The 20912-nt window shown below is 41.3% G+C and overlaps 1 protein-coding gene and 1 long non-coding RNA gene across 11 annotated transcripts in view; one reads left to right on the top strand and one right to left on the bottom strand.

Moving 5' to 3' along the window:
* Nucleotides 1–1177: 1177 nt before the first annotated feature.
* On the top strand, nt 1178–20860 carry LOC142027298 (uncharacterized). The gene is made up of 3 exons (XR_012649076.1): nt 1178–1313; nt 2350–2405; nt 20257–20860. It is a non-coding gene; the product is annotated as an uncharacterized LOC142027298 (long non-coding RNA).
* CDC42SE2 (CDC42 small effector 2) overlaps nt 15420–20912 on the bottom strand; it is an 86100-nt gene continuing 80607 nt past the window's right edge. For all 10 annotated transcript variants that reach the window (XM_075021194.1, XM_075021203.1, XM_075021197.1 and 7 more), the window contains 2 exons: nt 17783–17900; nt 15420–17341 (listed from right to left, as the gene is read on the bottom strand). In XM_075021194.1, coding sequence (XP_074877295.1) covers nt 17802–17900 — 99 coding nt within the window. In that variant the 3' untranslated portion in view covers nt 15420–17341; nt 17783–17801. The remainder of the gene's footprint in view (nt 17342–17782; nt 17901–20912) is intronic.

Below are 20912 nucleotides of genomic sequence, written 5' to 3' on the forward strand. Positions count from 1 at the left end.
TTCTGACCCTCTGGCTCCTCTTTTGACACTATTAAAGACTTTCTGTGAGCACATTCTTGCTACTCTGTCCAAAAACATCACAAAAAGTGTGCGGCACTTTCAGAAGTGTCTGTAATTAGGATCCACCAGTATATGGTAGCGCTGGCAGCTAACCACTTCAGAGTGTATGCGGATCACACGCATCTGTTTGTTTCTTACTGCACTTACAGCTGTGAGTCATGGAAAAGAAACGAATGGGTTCTCCAGCACATTGTCCAAAACTGCAGCAACTGTAATTGTTTGTAATTGTAGTAATTGGTAATAACTGTTTGCTTGCATGTGCATATTGTATATAGGCAGATTCACTTTAGTCTGATACAGTGGGTGACTATCTCATGAAAGACAGAAAGCCCAAATGGAGGAATACCAAATACAGGCATTTGGTACCTGAAGTGTCTCATCAGCTCCTGGCCAATGAGTATACTTTTCCGATGAGTATACTTTTCACCAAACTGCTTAATCCTGACTCATATTGGCAAAACCATTTGTATATGAACAGTTCATCCATAGCTGAACTACAGAAAAGGAATTTGAGAATCCTGACTATCTCTGATGGCAAGAGGAACAAAGAAATGTTAGAATATTGCCCTTGGTTAATACCTTTTGCCTGAGCCCACATATACATGTTTGTATTGTGAACATTAGAAGTTTCTAGTGTTAGTAGCTGCAGGCTGCGTTCAGTCCCTATTTTCTCTTAGCTGTCATCAGGCTCCACACAATCCTCAGCCCCACAGCTGAGTTCACATCTGTCCTGTGAGCTGGCTGCATTATGCCTCATTTATTTGTTCTTATGAGATATTGCTCCTAGAGTGCTCTTTCCTCATCCCTAGTAAAACACTTACCTAAAGAATCAAAACCACAAAAGAAAATAAAGGAAAAGAATTGACTGTATACTTAGCAGTTTGTTTTGCAACAGGAACATTCCCATCACTACTGCCTGCAGAAGAGGCCTGCAGTGTTTGAGGAAAACAGTGTATTCTGCACAAATGCTTGAAGTTCAAGTGCAAAAGTAGTATCTACAATGCTGTTGTCTTGTCAGTCTCTGTGTTCTGTCATGGACTTAAGAGCTCTTAACACTAAAACTTCATCTTCCTCGCATCTGTCCTCAAGTGTCTAACCACTTCTCAAGCACTGAAGAAAAATTCATAGAGTTTGTATGGGTGATCAAGGCACCCATAAATTTCCACCCCTGATATGCACCACTTCCTAAGACTCCCAGCCTGAAGAAGCTCCCCTACAGCAGATGGGACCCAAGAGAAGCTTACCCAAATGAGGTAATGAGCTATGGAAATAACTGATCATCAGAGGTCAGAACATATTTCATCAGAGATCAAAGTGTACTAGTAGCTAAAATATTTCTCTTCCATACCTCTGCAGAGCAGCTTTTGCCAAGTACTTTATTGCTATCATGAAAAATGTGCATTATACGAACAAGAGTCATGGGACATCTCTTCTAGAGAATCTAATTATCGAACCCTAGAGGATATAGTTGCTGGTAGCTGTGGTGTGAATCTGTGTATATTGGAGTAATCACACTTATGGGGCAGCTTACCAGTAATTGTAGTTCCAGATGTGTTGTCCATATGCTCATTCATTATTTCCCCCTCCCCCCTTTTTTTTTGGCTGTGTCGAAGGTTGAGAAAATAGAGTATGTGCTTTGCACTACCCTTTTGTGGTCATGCATAGAGGAACAGGAAAGAGGGACACACACCACAGGGTGCTGCAACAACACAAGGCTAAAATAGTGCCAAAGAGAGTGAAAGGAAAACCATCATGAGCAGCACATGAAGCAAAAAAAAGTAAGGGGACTACCAGAACAGGGAAGCAAGGCATAAAAAGGGTAAGGCAGCAGCAGTAACAGCCTAGCCAGAGCTTTGGCCACAGGGTTGGACACGCAGGGCAGCAGCCTCACACAGGGACTTGAAGGGGAAGGAGGGGGGACTGGGAGAGAGGCTCCTTCTGATACCGCTGACCCAAGCTCAGAGCTGCCATTCAGACTTCAGCAGAGCTTTAAAAATGCTCCTGTTCTGATACCTTCATTCAGTCATGTTTTGTGCAATGCAGCTTGAGAGGAGGATTGGACTGGTTTTACCAGTGTAGGAGGAGTGTGGGAGCCAGTAGCACATTGAGGGACAAACCAACTGCTGCACAGATACCTTGAAGTTTGCCTTGCTACAGTCTGGCAGAAGAAAACAAGTTTTATAGGTAGATTAAATGCATGTGTGACATTTTTCATGCCCTATTTCTGCTGTGTACATTACTCTGCTGCTTATTTTACAGTGTGCTATCTTTATTTTCTCTTTACTGCAGGGAGCAGAGGCCTCATCTGTGTGATAAATGTGCCTGGCACCTTCTGATGGTCTAAGGTATGTAGATATGTGTTTAACACGGGAGTGGAAAATCAGGTTACACATAGATTGATGGAGAAATTGCACCCAGCAGTGGCACTGCCACCATTTTCAGAGTGCAGGAAATGGCAAAGGCAACAGAGCTGCACAAGCACAGGGCAGCTATTCCCTTTGAAACTGACCAGAGTATCCTAAATGTAAATGACTTCCTCAAGAATTGCAACGGTGTTTGCCCTGTAAATTGAGCAGGAAGCTTTCACATCTGCTCTCAAAATAATTGATGTGTCCACAGAGCTGGTTTCTCATCCTAGGTGACAAATTGAAGAAGCATGTCCGTGAGCTTTGCTGTTGTACAAAGTGTACATTGCCAGGGCTGTGGGGTGGGGAAGCTTCTTTTCCTGGTGTTGGTAGGGAACTATTACATGTGGTGCTAGAAACCAGCTTGTCCTTGTGGAGGAGCACTGCAAGGCAAAGCAAGTGCAGGGGCCCAGAATGGGAGAGGTTTGTTCGCTCTGCCATCTCCAAGTGGAGAGGGACTGGAGCCTTCCCAAGGGAAATGGCAGTGTTGGAGCAGTGTGAGGCCTTGGGGCTATTGTTAATGTGATATTCTTCTCACAGTGCCCACTCCTCAAGCTCTGGGCTGCTCATGCTGTTCTGGTACTGTCCCCCCTGCACTGCTATATCAGCTTTTGGGACAAGAAAGTTGGAGAATGCTGTGAGAACAAAGCACTGCAGGAAGACCTGAGCTAAGTTTGGAAGCTAGTCATGCTGACTACTTAATAACATCTCCTGTAATCTCTCTCACAAGCAGCTTAGAGCCAACACACATTTTGGAAACAAATACCAGGCTGGAGTATGACCTGAGAACCAGGCATGCTTATGCATGTACTGTTTTGTCCTGTGTGCACTCTTCTTGAATAGCATATTTGAAACCCAGTATATTTCCTGTCTAGTTCAAAAGTGCCTTTTCTTTCACCTGGCCAGAGTAAAGGTGGTTGCATACAACGGCTCTTTGAATTTATTTATAGGGAAGTAACAGAGATGGAAGGTGTCCAAAACCAACAATGGTTTTCAACAGTGCTTGCCAGGTCAGGTGCTTGCCAGGTCAGCTGCTTGCCAGGTCTAAGAGGTGGCAAGAGAAGGAGATCCAGAGTTTAGCCAGGCTTGTTGATGAAAGAGGATAGCATCATAGTCTGAGTTATGCATTTTCTTCTCCCTCCCCCATATCTTTGTGCTAACTAGTGCTTACTGCTGAGGGCCAAACGCAGCAGAAAACATGTAGCTTTTTCCTTGGTTATGTATTTTTATAACTTGTTACTGTCTTGCTCTGGGGGAGGCACGGTCTCTAGTTACTTCTTTGGTTTGGTCTTCAGAGATCTGGGACAGTCTTAAGGGACACGCAGAAGAGCTTTGTGTTTCTGAGGTGGTAATTAACTTAGGACAGTAAAATGCTTCTTCTCAGTGTGTCTGTTAGGAAATGGGTAGGCCATGGGCTCTGGCTGGAGCTGGTGCTAAAATGCCCAGGAGCAAGGCTCACAGCTAGAAGCGAGGAGACACAGTGCAAACAGGAGGTGGTGTTGCCAGCAGAAAACCATGGGGACCACCAGCTTCAGCTGAAGCAGAAGAGTACAGCAGACAGTAATATGGCACATGTGGCACTGTGTCAAACAGCAACTCTGTTTTAACCTATAGAGGAGACGTTGTTTTCTACTGCCTTTTTTGACTCTCCTGTGAGCTGAGGGCTCCAAGAGCATCATCACAGAGCTAGTCATAGCGGGTTGCTAAAATCTGCTGCTGGAAGACACAACCCAGAGGAATAAGGGCTCACAGTGCAGTCAGGAGCACAGGGGGAGTCCTGGGTTCACTCAGCTCAACCAAGCCAACTGTTTTAAGTTGATTTGTAGCAGAGAGAAGTTTAACAAGTGTTTGGGATCTAGTGGTGTAAGCAATGTTATGCTGGGTTTTTTCTTCACATACGTCATTTTTCAGGACTTTAGGCCTTTTAAAGACTGACAGCCAAATGTTCAGTGAGAAATGGGGTTGCCTTAAGTTTGACATATGAGATAACCCTCATTGAAGCTGCAGAGTGTTCTGCAATGGCCAGAAAGCAAAGTCAAGAGGGCAAAAAAGCAAAGTTCTGTTATTTTTGTCTAGTTTCACATGTTTCTAGTTTTCTCTTACTTGGAACAAGAAACCTATGCACTGTGTCAGTGTGCTTCTCACTAGTTCATGTAACCTTCACCCAGAGACACATGTAGAGGACCAAGAGCAGCAGCAGAGACTTATACGGTGACTCACACCACCACTCATAGTATGCCCGGAGAGCTCTGAACCCTTGTATACTGCTTTGCTAGGTGAAGTCACCACTATACTGCCAGAGGGAGGTCATCTGTTAGCCAGTATGTATGGGGGTAGCAGACATCTTACAGCACCTGTTCTGTGCAGTGTCTTGAAGAAAATAAGGCTTAGCACTCCCCAGTCCACCCTGTGTGAAAGAGAGTATGTCTGCCCACTGCATTTTTCAAAAAAGCTCTCAGGCATAAGGGAGAGATTAATACCAGGGATGTATTGGGTTTATGTTGAAAGGTTTTGATAGTGGGGGACTGCAGGGGTGGCTTCTGTGAGAAGGTGCCAGAAGCTGCTCCCATGTCAGACAGAGCCAGCTCCAGCTGGCTCTGAGACAGACCCGCCGCTGGCCAAAGCTGAGCCCATCAGCAACAGTGGTAGCGCCTCTGGGATAACGTATTTAAGAAAGGTGCAACAGCAGCTGGGAAAGAGGAGTGAGAACATGTGAAACAACCCTGCAGACACCAAGGTCGGTGAAGAAGGAGGGAGATGAGGTGCTCCAGGCATCAGAGCAGAGATTCCCCTGCAGCCTGTGGGGAAGACCATGGTAAGGCAGGCTGTCCCCCTGCAGCCCATGAAGGTCCATGGGGGAGCAGATATCCACCTGCAGCCTGTGGAGGACCCCACGCCAGAGCAGGTGGATGTGCCCTGAAGGAGGCTGTGGCCCCATGGACAGCCCATGCTGGAGCAGGTCTCCTGGCAGGACTTGTGACCCCATGGGGGACCCACACCGGAGCAGTCTTTTCCTGAAGGAGTGCACCATGTGGAAAGGACCCACACTGGAGCACTTCATGGAGGACTGCAGCCTGTGGGAGGGACACATGTTGAAGAAGTTCATGGAGGACTGTCTCCTATGGGTGGGAGAGTGAGGAGGAAGGAGCAGCAGAGACAACGTGTGATGAACTGACTGCAACCCCCATTCCCTATCCCCGTGTGCCACTTGGGTGGAGAAGATAGAGAAATTGGGAGTGAAGCTGCGCCTGGGAAGAAGGGGGAGGGGGGAGAAAGGTGTTTTTACATTTGTTCTTATTTCTCGTTATCCTAATCTGTTTAATTGGCAGTAAATTAAATTAATTTCTGCAAGTCAAGTCTGTTTTGCCCATGCCTAATTGCTGAGTGACCTCCCTGTCCTTATATCAACCTATGAACTTTTCATAGTATTTTCTCCCTCTGTCTTGTTGGAAGTGATAGGGCAGCTTGGCGGGCACCTGGCAGCGAGCCAAGGTTAACCCACCATAACTGGCAAACTGACACAAGGGTTAAGTGCAGTGGGAATGGAGCAGGACTAGAAAGCTGGTTTTCAGCATAATGCATCCTTAGACTACATGGCAAGATGAGAGGCAAGTTGATCAGGAAATCTGAGTTGCACAAAGGCTCCTGCAATGGACTAAATCTCAGTTCATCAGCAGGCATCGCTGTGTCATTCAGCTTAGTCACTCCTGCACCAAAAGCCAGTCCTTTGCCCCTTCTGAAGGAGGCTGCTGCAGAGTTCAAAGCCAGTTATCAGTTTTCCATGATCTACAACAAGCTCACATCATTTAGCCTACCATCTGCCTTGAGTACTGGTGCTGACAGTCATCTGCCAGCTGAGGCTTTGCACACTGCCATGTTTTTATCAGCCCAGAAGGACTAGGTGTCTGCCCTCAAAGTGTTCCTTCTTTCAGGAACCAGCTGTGGGCCCACTTCAAAGACTTTACCCATTTTCCTCTATCGAGGCAGGTTTACCTGACCAAAGAAAGCTAGTGGAGGCTGGAAGTGCAGAAGCTGCTGAATTTTCCCTTTCTCACTCCCAAGAACTGCTGCCAAAGCCTGCTTGTATTTGTGGGCTTTTATACTGAGCCCTGTGCTTAGCCTTGGAGCAGCTGGGCAGCCGTACTGTGGGTCTGGCTCTTAAGAGAACCACTGATGCTGCAGCACACATATTTTTATGCACTTTCACCTCCAGGCAGGCTGGGATTTTTTTGTTGCTTCCCATAACCCATGAATGCAAACAAACCCACTTGCTGATTAAATGAACCACAAACAAGCAAAATCAATATTCACTTTGCATTTAATCACAGGAGCAAAATGGCAAGACCTGAAGCATTTAGATCTAATGACGACATGGTGCTATATTCACAATAGCATTCCTCCATTAATCACCCTGTCTGTAAGGAAAATAGATGGTATGGTTTTGACACCTCTATTCTCACAGTTAAGGGCTCAAGATGTTATTACATCAGCGTGACAATGTTGTGTCATTGGGGCTGACTAAGGGGTTGTAAACAACCTGTCTGATGATCATATGCAGGCACACTCACAGATGAAGAGATATTTCTTGAAACCATGCAAGGTTGTACAGTCAGAGAACTGCCTCTTGCAAAGAGCTGATATACCAGATCAGTGTGTGTGAGCAAAATGCCAGATGAGCAGTCTTGTGGACAGAGCACCCAGTTACCACAGGCATGACTGCAACAGCTCCCCTTCTGCTCTCCTCCCCACTTTCCTTGGAGGTGTTGCTTACAGTGACCAGAGGAAAAAGAATTATCCCGTCTATCTGTGCAAGTTCCTTAGTCTTTCCTTTTGTAGTTTGGTGTTTCTGCCATCATGCCAAGATGTTGGTAACAGGACTGTCTCTCTGCAGCAGCTTGGCAGAGGACAGATCTTGTTCCTATATCCCATCAAATGAACACTTGTGATAAAAGGGACTAAAAGCTGTATCTGAAGCTGTGCTAGAAGTGAAAGGTTTTCTCTCTGTTCACCCAGGTGACCCTAAGTGCTCTTACTGACATAAATTAGCAAAGTAAAATTAAGTTGCAGTGACCTCTGATGGGACAAGTTGTCCTATCCTGGCTTAGTTCCTGCAGTCCTTGTTCAAATAAGTGATTTCATTAAAACAAATGAGGCTTTTTGGCAAGAGTGCTTTGACCCTTTTTACTTTTCTCAGAAGATCTATTTTTTCTTACTTTGTGGTAATTGCTTGAAGCAGTAGAGAACTCTCTTGTTACCCAGCTGTTTCTGAAGCAGTCTTATCTTTCTGGGTACAGAACACAGGCAAGGGACAGGGCAATTAGTTTATGAAAAAAGTTATTAACTGATTTATATAATTGTTAATAAAAAAAAATTAGTTTTTCTTTTTCAAAGTGTCTATTATACCCTGTGTGCTTGTGCACCTCACTAAAAAGCTCTGAAGTGACCTTTCAATAAGTATTACTGACTGAAGTGAGGACGAGGCCTGGGGTGCCAGTTACTTGATGCAATGTTAGAAAAGAAATGTGGCACTGCTGTTACCCTTTAGACGATGTTAGCTCCCGACCAAATATCAAAACACTGCTAAGGCTACTTCAAGAGCATTCTAGAAGATGTTTTAGGGCAATTTTCCTATATTTGTTATTTCAAGCCTCACTTAAATTCGTTAGCTCCTGCTGCATATTCCTGATAATCTATGTAAATGAGGTTATAATGCCATTTGTAGTGGGAGGATTAAGATTGACCTCAGGTAGGAAACAAGCAACATCAGTAGCACATAAAGTCTCAAGAAATAGTTCTCAGAAGCCCAAAACCTTAAGTAGTACACGGTGAAGGAATAAAAATGCAGATGATGTGTGTACTAGAAGTTTGGGTAAAAGGTTGTGCAGAGGGAAAAGCAAGGCAACGAAATCCTGAACCATGCAAATGTATTCTTAATTTTGAAAAAAACCTTTAAACTCTTTGCAGTCCTCTGATTCTGGATCCTCTTGGCCTGATTAAAAAAGGCCATTCTCATTCACGGGTTCGTTTATGGTAAGAGGACTGGAGTGTAAGGTTCTCAATTGGGAAACAGTCCAGTGTGATGTCAAACTGGCTTTACCTTGGGACAATGAGCTATCTAAAGCAATTGCCCATCCAGGGAGGTGAGTGCCCACTTTCCAATTATCCAAATATTTATTGCAACTTTTTAAACAGCTTGTAATATGAACATCAAGATCACTAATATTGGGGGAGTGGGGGGGCAGTTTATGGGCTCTTTGGCATGGTTTGTTGGACAAGACTGTGGAAACTTCTTACTTATAGAGAGGCTTAAATTTAGAAGGCATGTCAGTCTCATGGAGGATTTTTCTTCATGGGCGTGGATAGCCTTCCCACTGAGGAAAGCTATCCAAATGAGCAGCTGCACATATTTGATCACAGTTTTCCAAGCAGTGACAGCACTGATTATTGTATTGATAATAACCAGCTCTAGTCACCCTGCCATTAGCTGACTGGGTTGGTTGGCATAACCCTGCCAAATGGGGGCAGGGAGGAGTAGGGCTTGACTTTTCTTTTTGCAGAGTTAGCTACATGCCCTCACTTAGAAAATCTGATTTGAGAAGGGTTTTTTTCAGCTCTGTACAAGACTATGTGAATTTGCACTTAGGAAGGTAGCAGTGCTGCCCAGGAATGTGATGCAAATGACTCGTTTAGTTTTGGGTGAGGCTGGGGCTCTCAGCTGCCCCTGGAGCAGGGCAGCTGCTGCAGTTGCATGTGTTTGAGCGAATCTTGCTGTGGCAGACCCTGCTGGCCTGCAGAGAGGCTGAGCTGGGGGCACTGTGCTTGCAGCAGGCTTTACCTGCCGGTGCCTGCAACACCTGCAAGCACTGACAAAAATAGTTGCAAGTCCTCTCGTGCCAAATGGCTTTGGCACTTTGGGACAAAATGTCGGTCCTATCAGTGCTGCACTGGCCTCCAATTGCTGCCAGATGGGTGCCTGAAGTGCTGCTGTGTGGGAGGCAGGCGGATGTCTCGCACAGTGGCTGAGAAGTGCCTCGTGCCCCAGAAGCTGAGAGGCACTCAGAGAAGAAATCATTATGTCTCATTATAGCATGTACGTTCGGGACAGTATGGGCAACTGCATCTGTGGAGGTCAGAACAGTTAAATTTTGCTCTGAGTTTGGTATACAAGTGTGTTTTCTAAGAGGCTGAAAATCCTATTTTAGATTGTTTTACTGAGCAGTCATCTTGATGTAACTTTGCAGTTCCAGGATTTACAAAGCTGTTGCATTAGCCACAGTGTTTCCTTCTGCCATATATTGCCAGTGCTCTGGTGATTCAGAGAATCGGTGAGGAAGCTCTTAACCAGAGTATGGCATGGTAATTTAATTCCCATCCAAGGACTGGGCTCGGTGCATTTTGGCAGTCTCTGAGGAAAACAGCATCTGTGCAATTGCAGATAGATGTAAACAGATAGAAGCGGGTGGTTCTAGTCAATAAAAAGAAATATTGGGACTTGGACCTGTAGCAACAATATAATCCTGATGTTGTCCAGCTCCAGCAAATGGGTTTGGAAACAGGCTTCTGAATGTTTTTTTAAGAGATGTGGGGCTGCATAGGCATCCATCATACCATTGTATGTATGTTCACATTAAGAAAAATAGTCTTCATTTAATACAGACTTTGAAAAGAAAAAGAGTCTCATTTGCCAGCTCTGTTCACCATGCAACCCTGTTCCCCTGGGATGCTCCTACCCTGCCTGCTATGACGGGTCCTGCTTATGCCAGCTGGAAGCCAAATGTTGTCTGCAACTTACAGAAAGAGTAATTGGCTTGGAACCTACTACCTAAAACAGTGAAAAATGAACAAGCCTTGCTGCACTGGGCTCCAGTTTTGTGGCTGTCGCCAATAGCTCTTTCTTGAAAAGAGCACCATGGGCAATTGGTCTGGGTACAGTGCTTGGACACCTATCAAAGTTTACCCTCCTCCCCTACTCCTTTCTTTTCACTCACCCACTGCTAATATCTGCCCACCCCACAGTCCTCCATCCTTCCAAACCCAGAGTGTTGCTTGCTGAAATGTGATTGTTGATTCCGTGTTACCACCTTCTGAAATGTTTTTCTCCTTTATGCACATGAATCGAAATACTGCACAATGCCCTCATATCCATGCATTATCTCTGCTGCTTAATGCATACACCATACACAAGATGATTGTTACTGCTCCAATAGGTGCAATTGTGACAAGTGGAAAAAGCTGTGGAATGCCAAAATGTACATTAGCATTAACCACCTGGAAAGTGTACTCTTCTCCAAGGATTATGATTCTTTGCATGTTTTATTGCTACTGTAAAGATTTTATTGCTGCTTTCCTACGGAAAACTGTTTCAGAATAGCTGTTTCCCTGGTGTTGCCACATTTCATGAAATCTGAGGACTTCAAAATCAGTTCCAAGTAATACTCATCTTCCTCCTAGAGGTGATGTTGTAAGAACTGGCCTTGCATAACGGCCTACCTCACACATTTGGTAGGGGATCATGGTGAGTGACAGCAAATGGAAAAGATAAACCCCAGATCCTGTGTGGTGCACGAGGGGTCCTCACACCATTGCTGTATCAACAGCAGTCATTCATCTGAGCTTCCCACCAGGAATGCACAAATGCAAAATACTTTTATGTCACCTGGCAGATTATTTCAACTAAATTATAACCTACAAAGGCTGATGTAATGGTCAGAGATCAAAAAAAAAAACAAAACCAAAACCAAAAACCCCAAAACAAAAGCCAACACCCCCTTTGTGGCACTGAAGGCATAGCATGGGCAAAACAAAGCACATTCCTGGGAAACAACTGCCCATGACTCTGACATGCAGAGCACTGGTAGATCAGCACTCCCTGAATGCTGACATCAATGTATGAAGCTTTCTTACTGCTTAGCATTTTGAGGAAAAATTACATGTATCAATAGTGGGTAGCTCACTTTTTCATGCTGAAACCTCCTACCCTCAAAGTCACTGTTGAACTGATAAAGCTTATCATGACCTTTGCATATATGAACACCTTTTTGAACTGTTGGAAAATCAGAGTAAGCTAATTTCAGTGTTATCTACCAGATCTCCAGCCCTGCTCTGTGTGTGTGATTGCATATCAGGAGAGTCTTCTACTACAAGCCAAGTCCAAAAGTGAAGCATCCACTTCACTTGAAAGAACTGATAAACCAAACATAACAGTCTACTTTTATTTTCTGGTAATAGGATCTGTTACTATCTTGTGTCTAAAAACAGATCATCAAATTTTTGGAGAGAAAAAGATGTATCTGGCTGTAGACAATCCCTGCCATGAAAAGCTCCCACAAATGCTTAAATAGCTATAACAAATTAATATGCCTTTTGCATGACAGCTCAGTCATTCATAAATGTAGTTATACCATTCCGCATCATATTAAAGTAAGCAAGCTTGGTATTCAGCACATTATTGCAAACTCCACCAGGACTCTGTGTTTTCTGGGCTTAATAGGAAACCTGCTTGAATTCTGAACTCATCATTTCTATTGCCTTGTGTGAAGGCAGAAAGTCACGTCTTGTGTAGGGGTGATAGATGGAGTTAGCACTGATGGCAGAAATGAATCATATTGCCTGAGGTTAGCTGACTCTTGGTGATAATGTAGTTGACCATTTGGTAATGTGTTCAACATGCTCTGTGCCCCCAAACCAAATAGAATAACCTGGGCAAAGCTGGTGAGCCCAATACATGGAAATAGATCTCCCAAAAAGCAGAAGTAGCTTTACAGCAGACAGATTCACAGTGCCAGCAGTGGCTAAGCTTGGTCACTAGGCTGAACGTTCTGGTTTTTTTGTTGGTTTTGGGGTTTGGTTTTTTGTTTGTTTGTGTTGTTTTTTTTTTTTTTTTTAATTCAGAAAGCTTGATGCTTTTCCACAGCCAGGTTAAGCTATCAATGTTCCTCACCACATACTATTTCTGATCCCATGCCACTCACTCCTATGCTTACTCTGGATAAGCGCTAAAAAACTGATCCAGATTAAAACTAACCTATTTGGCCAAACCCCCAACTTTTGCTATAGATCAGTACCCAATACAGTCAGCTGAGCAGCCAAATCAGTGTCAGTGCTAGCATGGACTGTGAGAGTAAGTAGACAGGACCAGTCCCAATCAGTTTTACTAGTATGCCTTTGAAGTACTTCTACTAATCATTGGCAGAGCCAGCACATGATTTTCAATAAGCTTTAATGTCACAGTCACTGTATATGGATCTACAGTCAGGACTACAGCATTATTATTCAGGATGTGAAATACAATTAAGTATTTTTCAATTTATTTATTGAGTAGTGCACATTTTAAAATAATTTGTAGCTGATTTAATAATGTTAAGTGATGAGGTGCACATGTATGAGCACTCTGCTTCATGCCATGAATACAGTGACAGTAAATGGGTTTTCTTCTTCTGAAATACTGAAGAGCACATGCAATTCTTCTCCATTACATAAAATTTTAAAATATGCTCACCAAAATATTGTTTTAATATTGGCCAATATTGCATAAGGTAGGACATCTATCAAGAGTGAGAAGGATGTTTTACTGCATTTTGTCTGGTCATGTTTTGTTGATTTTCAAGGAATCTACCCAGAGCTATATATTCACAGTGATGATTCAAGAAAAACGGCTTGCACTTAGAAAGCATTATTTGTCCAAGTTCACAGTAACTTCCAGTTATGCTGGCCTATTGTGTCTATGCACAGAGATTGCTCCTAATCACCTAACAGCAAACATTGAAAGAACCATCTAAAATTTACCTATTGCTACTTTGATATTTTTGCCAGCAGGAAAAGGTTAAATTTTCATTATGTCTCATTCTGGGGAATCTTGCTCACTGCTTGGCAATTCCCTCACTTAGTACCTCTTAGCTTCCCAGCAGCACATGTTGCAGGTGCCATCAGTTTCAGGCAGGTGAACTTCTTCAGAAATAAGGTAGTGCTGTGCTGATTATCATTTTTACATCTTACCCATAGTAGAATAGTTGTATAGGGAAGTAGGAGCCTGTGGCTGCAACCAGCATGTTTTTATAGACAATACAAAAGAAGCCTCTGACTCTCATCCCAAATACTGAGCCTATAACATCTTTTACTCTGGAATTGTTTTTGTCCTGATGTAACAGTTTGTGCTCATGGAACTCCATTATACCACTGTCTCTGCAATTTAGTACAGATTTCATCATTCTATCATGTTAACAACTGGTTTTAGGGAGTAATAAAATGTTAAAGAGTAAATAGTGCATAATACAATAATAATATGCATAATTGTGCATAGTCTTCTTTGATTAGCTGTGATCACAGAAAAAGGGATATGGAATAAGAAGTGGGAATTTTACTGCTGAAATTCAAATAAATGCAATATTCCCAAACTGCAAAATCCAGGGTCACAATCAGTGTGAAATCTTCACCAAAAGCTTGTGATCTGTGGGAATGTGTACTACCTAGGCCTCTTTCATTACACGGTTTTCACAAATATAAAAACCTAATAAACTTTCTTTGGTAAATGCTATACTGCTTTCTACTAGTTTCAGAAGGGGACATAGTACTTTTTTATTTTTTTAAGGCGTATAAAGAGAGAAATTACAGTCAATTAATGAAATCTTTCGAGTGACATGCATAGAGATCTTCAAAGAAGATAGGGATCACGAAATACAGTAAAGTGCTGAAGATCTATAGAATCCTTATGAAGCTCAGAAATCACTTTCCATGCTCTAGGAAGGGGCCCTAATCACATGCATACACACAGAATAGGAATAGCTTTAAAACTTAGATTTTGACAATCAATATTGTATTTAATGGACTCTTCCCCCCACTCAAGAAAAAAAGAAAAAAGCACAAGGAATACTGAAGTCAGAATATCTGTGTCATGAAACATGTATTGTACTTTGTAAGAATGTGTCATTATGTAGACAGGGCAAGATTTCCTAACAACTTAATTTTCTGGACCTGAGAGGTGGGGGTTTTTTGGTATATCAAATCATGGCAGAGTACAGTGCTACTTGGGACCAAGACTATGTTCAGTGACTTGGTTGCTAATGCAGCACCTTCTCACTTAAAAATTAAAAAAGGCACAAAAGGAATGAATTGACTCATACAACTGCTTTGGGCAGCTAAGCAGACTAAAGATTAAGTGTAAACAGGCTGGCTCCTTCTTTAAGAGGTCACAATTCTTTATTTTTATAGATGGTTATATTAAAACATCTGGTCTTCAAGACACACCTTTGTGGACAATACGAAGCTCCTATAACTTCAACAATTAAAGAAAAGAACCCTCTAGTTGTTTAGTAACTCATGGCTTTATCTTGATCTTTCTTTCCCTTTAGAACTATGTCTTTTCCTCAACTGGCAATTTCAAGAGCTTGCCATGAGCTAAAGAATTCATTATCAGTCTTCAAAACAATTTACCATGAAGTTTAAAGTAGTAAATTAGTGCTTAAGGAATTAACTTTGGGAATGTCAAATATAAAAATTGAGCCAAATACAGAGTAGACAATATTGTGCCTTGCAGGTATATTTAATGCAGTTGTGCATATTAGGATGATTAGTTGTACAATTAAGTCTTCTACTGATCACCACAGTAATCTGCATCACAATCAAGAAAGTTGCACACATACCACTTGCAGTCAAAAGGAAAGAAATCCTGTATATAAAGGTTTCCAATGTATTTTTTAAGGAACCTTCCCTTGAAGATCCTTGCAAAAGTCCATGGTATACACGCTAAATCAATGCAACAAAACTTCCAATAAAATTGTGGTTTAATCCACTTGGCAACAAAAGGGTCAAGTGGCATGAAAAAAGCTCAAGTCTGCAAATTAGTTATTGACACTAATAGGTTACTCTTCAGAGAATTTTCACCATAAATTTGTCTGCAGGCTGCACGTGTTTTTCTAATGCAAATGTAAGTTATGAAAAAGAAAAAGGGTAGGCCACCAACTGAAAGAAAACATTTATTGAATCAAAGTCAATACTTTCCTTTTAATATCTACAAGCCAACACTGAACTGACTTTATTCAAGAATGAACACAATGTACAAAAAAAGTATGTCTGTTATAAAAATATGTCAATTTTTTTTTTCCTGGCTATTGAGCTGAAAACATTTTGACAAGTGCAAGATCGTGGCTTAAATTTACTTACCAAACCTATTACCAATGACAAAGTTAAAATAATTTTTAAATCATAGTATATTTAAGACTCATTGATAAAGTGGCATTAGAATTGTTGACACCTAAAAAAAAAAACACCACTGCACTGCCATGTGTTTATGCACCCAGACAATTGAACATCAGTGAAGACTATCCAACCTAATTCGAACTATTCAACCAGATAACTGACACCTACCACTGGAATACAATTTAGGGAAGGCAAACTACCTCGATGGCCCTGTATTTTGTGTGTTGTTTGCAAACTGAGAGAGAAGAGTAGGTAGGTTCATACATGATTAAATCAACCTGACAGCTACTGCAATGTGAAATCAGGGAAAGGATGGAAAAAGAATAAGGAATCATTTATGACAGCAATCTATATTTATGAACACATGTGTGTTTACGTATAAAAATGGATCTGACTAGGCTCAGTTATGCCTTGTTTGCTTGGATGTTTTTTTTTCCCCACATAAAAATTTAACTCAACCAGGACTAAAATCATTGACTTCTCTCAAACCACCACTAAAGAGGAAAAAAAAGGACCATTTACAGAGATAATCTGAAAACAGTGCAATATTAAAATACAATTTCACAACGTGTGAAAGAAACATGCTTTGGAACCTGAGCAAAAGGCATTTTACTGACTTAGTAAAAAGTCACCCTGTGTGTTGTTTTCATTGGCATCTGTTCTGCCAGATTAGTATGTTGCTCGTAGCAACTTCCATGGCCCCTAAATATTTAGTACACAGAAACTGCCAACTACTTAGAGAGGTCTACTAAACTTTTCAGCTAATATTGCAGGCAGTCTGACATGCTGCTACTGGAAATGACCATACAGCCTAAAATTAAGAAACATTGTAGAAAGAAAAAGAAGCAGCCAAACATGATGCTTTTCTTCTTTAAATAGATTAAAGCGCTTCCACAACACTTAGATACGGTACTACACTGGTTTACAGTCTCAAGGTCAGCTCTTTCAAAATAAATATACCGAACATTTACAACAAATGCCTCATGAATGCAAGCTCTCTCTTTATTATCTCAAGACCAGTTGGATAAAAACTAAAACAAAGACGTAACTCTGAAGCAGCTAAGTTACAAGTCCTTTTTCAGAAACAGGCATGACTTGGTGCCACAGCAAAATTTTTCACCAGTCTGCAGTAAGCAATTTTTTTTTTTTACTTCCAGCACCAAGCGGGCCACCATACAAAGCAACCTCACAATGCATGCGGTCATCTACTCTGCTGATTTTGTATGAAATAATAATCTGTGCTTGCAGGTCCCAGACCTTTCAAAAATGGGTATGAACAATGGATGATTGAAGACATTAATGGAAACTTATTTCTAAATTACTTGAGTGAAGAAAAGATTTAAAGACTAAAAAGCAACAGAATGTTGCATATTAGTATTTCTGAAGGATGAGGGAAGCTAAGGTTGGTGCTTTGATTTACCTTCAAACAAACAAAAAGCTAAAAACAATCCTAAACAGCTCTATGTCCGTGATACTGGTAGAGGCCAATGTGTGCATGCCACTGAAAGGCACAGTCGGACCAATCTGATAAATGGCATCATCAGAGCAGAACAGCAATGTTTCACTGGAGCAATGACAAAGGGTGAACAATGAGCCATCACTTCTCTTGTCATGAGCACAGAAAGCAGTCACCAAGGCAAAAGAGGGGACACAGGAAAGAAGATACAGGAACTCACATAAACCTGGAAGACAGAAAACACATTAAACTGAGTTTTGAACATTCTGAGTAACCATTTTCCTACTGTAACATTGCTATTCATTGATTTAACACCATACATATTATCCTTAAATGGATGGAACTGTTGCAAAAATCGTACCCTAATCATACCACAAAATTCTTCTCAAATTTGTTATACAACTAACTTCACTTGCAAAGATTTGCCTACAATATCATCATAGGTATAAAACAGGCTTATGGACAGACTGATGCAGTCAGGACAATCTCTTGTTCATTGTGTAAAAAAATTAACATGCTTACATTGTACTGAATTTTTTACTCAGAAGTGCATTTTAAAATTGGGCATCGTAAAAACACAGCTATTTATAGGGAGCTAATTATGAAGCAGTATGATTGTTCTTCCTACGGCTCTGAAGGTGCCTAAAAAGCAGAGTGCAATACTTACTGGAAAGGTTTCCCCAAGGTTATCCTGCCTTTGTATCTACAAGCTGCATCTGAACATTTGCAGACATGCCACCTCCATAGCCTCCCTTAGACTGCATTTGGTTCTGAATTGAGCTGACCTGGAGACAGAAGGGAAAGGGCAGCAGAGAAAAAAAGAAAGACAGTGAGCTATGGCGTCTTCTTGCTTCCAGTTTTATTTCCTGTTTAGGTTTGGTTTTCAAGTGCTACTTTACCATTAAAGCTACATTACTTTTGCATGAGGACATGTGCAGCGTAGGCTTCCTGGAATTTTCACTTCTGCAGGCAGCTCAGCAGGAGAGGTGGAAGAACTGATGCTGAGGCAGAAGTTTTTCCTCTCTCCCAAATAAAACTGATTTAGGCTTTCACTGACCCACTTGATTACTCAAAAAAAATTAATCATATCTCTTACTGGTATCCAACTCTACTCCATCTGACAAGCTATAATTTATTATATGGAAAATGTTCTTTTCCAAGTATGATAAACCAGAGAAGTTGACGCCACTACAGTAAAAATATAATAGACAACTTACAAAATATCTGGATAGTATCTGCACTGTATGGCTAACTTCAGATAATGAAAAAAGGACTTTCTAAACCAAAAAGGAGCTTTTGGTTTGTGGAAGGTTTTTTATTTATCTATTTAGGTAACAGCATACACTGCTTTCCTTAATTGCTACTAGTCCTTTAAATGGCAGGGCATTTACTGTTTAAATCATACTCAATCTATCAACTTCCCTGAAAATAGCTTATTTGAAGATATTTTTAGCCTGATGCAAATAAATACATAAAGACCCGTGCCCCCCCCCCCCCCCCCCCCGCCCCAAGACATGCACATCCCCGTGTGGCTTTCATTGCCTTTATCAACAAAAAGGAAGGGAAACCATAGTTCTTTCCTGCTTGTGTTGCATGAGTCAAAATAATCATCTCCAAGTGCCTGCAGGAAGCCAACTCCAACCTTAAAGGTTTGGCCTTTTTCTCTCTGCACCCCAGAGCGTACACAACAAGTACACAATGAGCACAAAATAACATATTCCTTCAAGGCTACAGCTTCTGAAATTGAACTTGCAGAAAGCCTATGCCTGCAGGGCACCACTTGCAATTATTACAGGTACGCTCCTTCATAGAGACCTCAAAACATCACTAGAAAGCTGTATTAAAACAGCACTGGAGAAATACTTCCAAGTAGCATGCTTGACTTTTTCCCTGTCTACAAAGACAAAACAAGTATGTTCTTTTCCACAGCAAAGCAAAACACACTCACACACACACACAAAATTAATCAGCACAACTCTTTCTTACATACTGTTTCTCAAACCAATGTCAAAAAAGGAGCCTGTTTTGGGATCTTTCTCTTCAACAGTGGCATATTGCAGTGCTGTCCAAAGGATCTGATTTTTACGTATTCAAGCAGTGCAGTGTAAAACCACTTTCTACCTTGGTGCATTGCTCAAATAAGTGATACAGCTGCAGAAAAGCAGCTATATTCACATTTTTCTTCAGGGGAAAGTGTTCAGAGCCAATACTCTAGTGGGTCTGACATCAGAGACTACAAACTCAGTGAGAAAATGTGGAGAAGTGCAAACCACATTCATGGGGTGATGTTTAAGAACTTTCACATTTCACCAAGCTGGTCGTCATCTTCATCAAGCATTTTCTGTTGCTCATTGGAACAAAAGGAGTTTGAATTTAATTTTTTTTCCCCGCAGAAAATTAATTAATATACATGTAAACGTACTCACAAGAATGACTTGAGGATGGCATTAATTTAATCTGAATGAACCCTGCCTCTAGTGAAAAAGAGCTAGAAAACCATCTCCAGGCCGTATCACCTTCCACCCTGACAACTTGCTTATATGATTTTAAAATTTTGGAGAACAGCAAATCAACACAAATTGCAAGGCTAAAGTGTAAATCTTTATGATTACTTTTTCTAAAGGTTAGAATAATTTCTTTGTTACTTCAGTCACACATACAGACGTTTGTGTTAGTGGGTAAGGAAGTGTATCAGTCTAAAATGCAGAGGCTGTTACACCTAAAGCAAATAGAATGCAGCCAATTAAACTCGACTACATTAACAGTTCAGTGGCTATTTTGTACATGAAAACTTATACAGGAGAGGTACAATGTTAAAAACACTGAGAAAAAAGCAGGTCTAACTATTGTAGGCTTGTAAGTTGGCATTCTTTCTGAAGCATCCTCCTTTTGAGGCAGTCTGAGCTACGAGAACAAGCACCATGAAATGCAATTATTTTTAGTTTCTCAAACATGCTATTGCCTTCCTTTGATGATATATAACAGCAAGGTTCTTCCCTCTTATGTGTAATTTAGGTAGGATAAGGATTTAAAGATTTCAGAAGGGGAAGAGGTTTGCACCAATTAAAGATCACACAATCTGTTGTACTGCTTATCTATCTCATTAATTTCCTTCTTTCCTTTTCTTTCCCTCCCTTTTAGAATTAGGAAATAGCACAGATGGTCCTTGACAAAGAAAACAAGGGAAAACTAAGAAAAGGATGGAATACATGAAATCAAAGATTAAACTGAGGAATATGAAGCAGAAGAAGAAAGTGAGAGATTTCACCATGGAATATGAAGGTAAAATAAGAAAGCAATGGGAATGAGAAAGCAACAGTGCACAGGGGATTCCTACTGTTTAAGCGTACCTTTGACAAAGGAGCAAGGCGCCCTACAGAGAAGACAAAAAAAAAAAAAAAGCAAAATATTTCAGTAGTCAAAAAACTACTGTACTCAGAATCATAAGGACATGCAATAAAGAACAATGCTGATGAAAAAAGGCACAGAGCAGATAGTGGGTGAAGAACCAAATTTATATGGGAAAAGCTAATGAAATTGCAGGAGGTCCTCCTAAGGCATTCAGACAAGAGAAGGCACAAGGAGGTTCACGAAGGAATATAATGTCCATACTTCAAAAGAAATTAATCAGCAGAAAAACATGTGGAGGTTAACACCATAATCTTGGAATTTACACTGCTAAGAATAGACAAAGAGACTGGATGCAATATTAGCACAGCAAGTTACCACAGAAGAGGCAGGAAAATAAGCAGTATGAAAAAGTAGAGATTTGTGCTTCTGAAGAGAGAGAGGGACAA

The sequence above is a fragment of the Buteo buteo genome, chromosome Z, assembly GCF_964188355.1.
Source record: "Buteo buteo chromosome Z, bButBut1.hap1.1, whole genome shotgun sequence".
Lineage (NCBI taxonomy): Eukaryota > Metazoa > Chordata > Aves > Accipitriformes > Accipitridae > Buteo > Buteo buteo.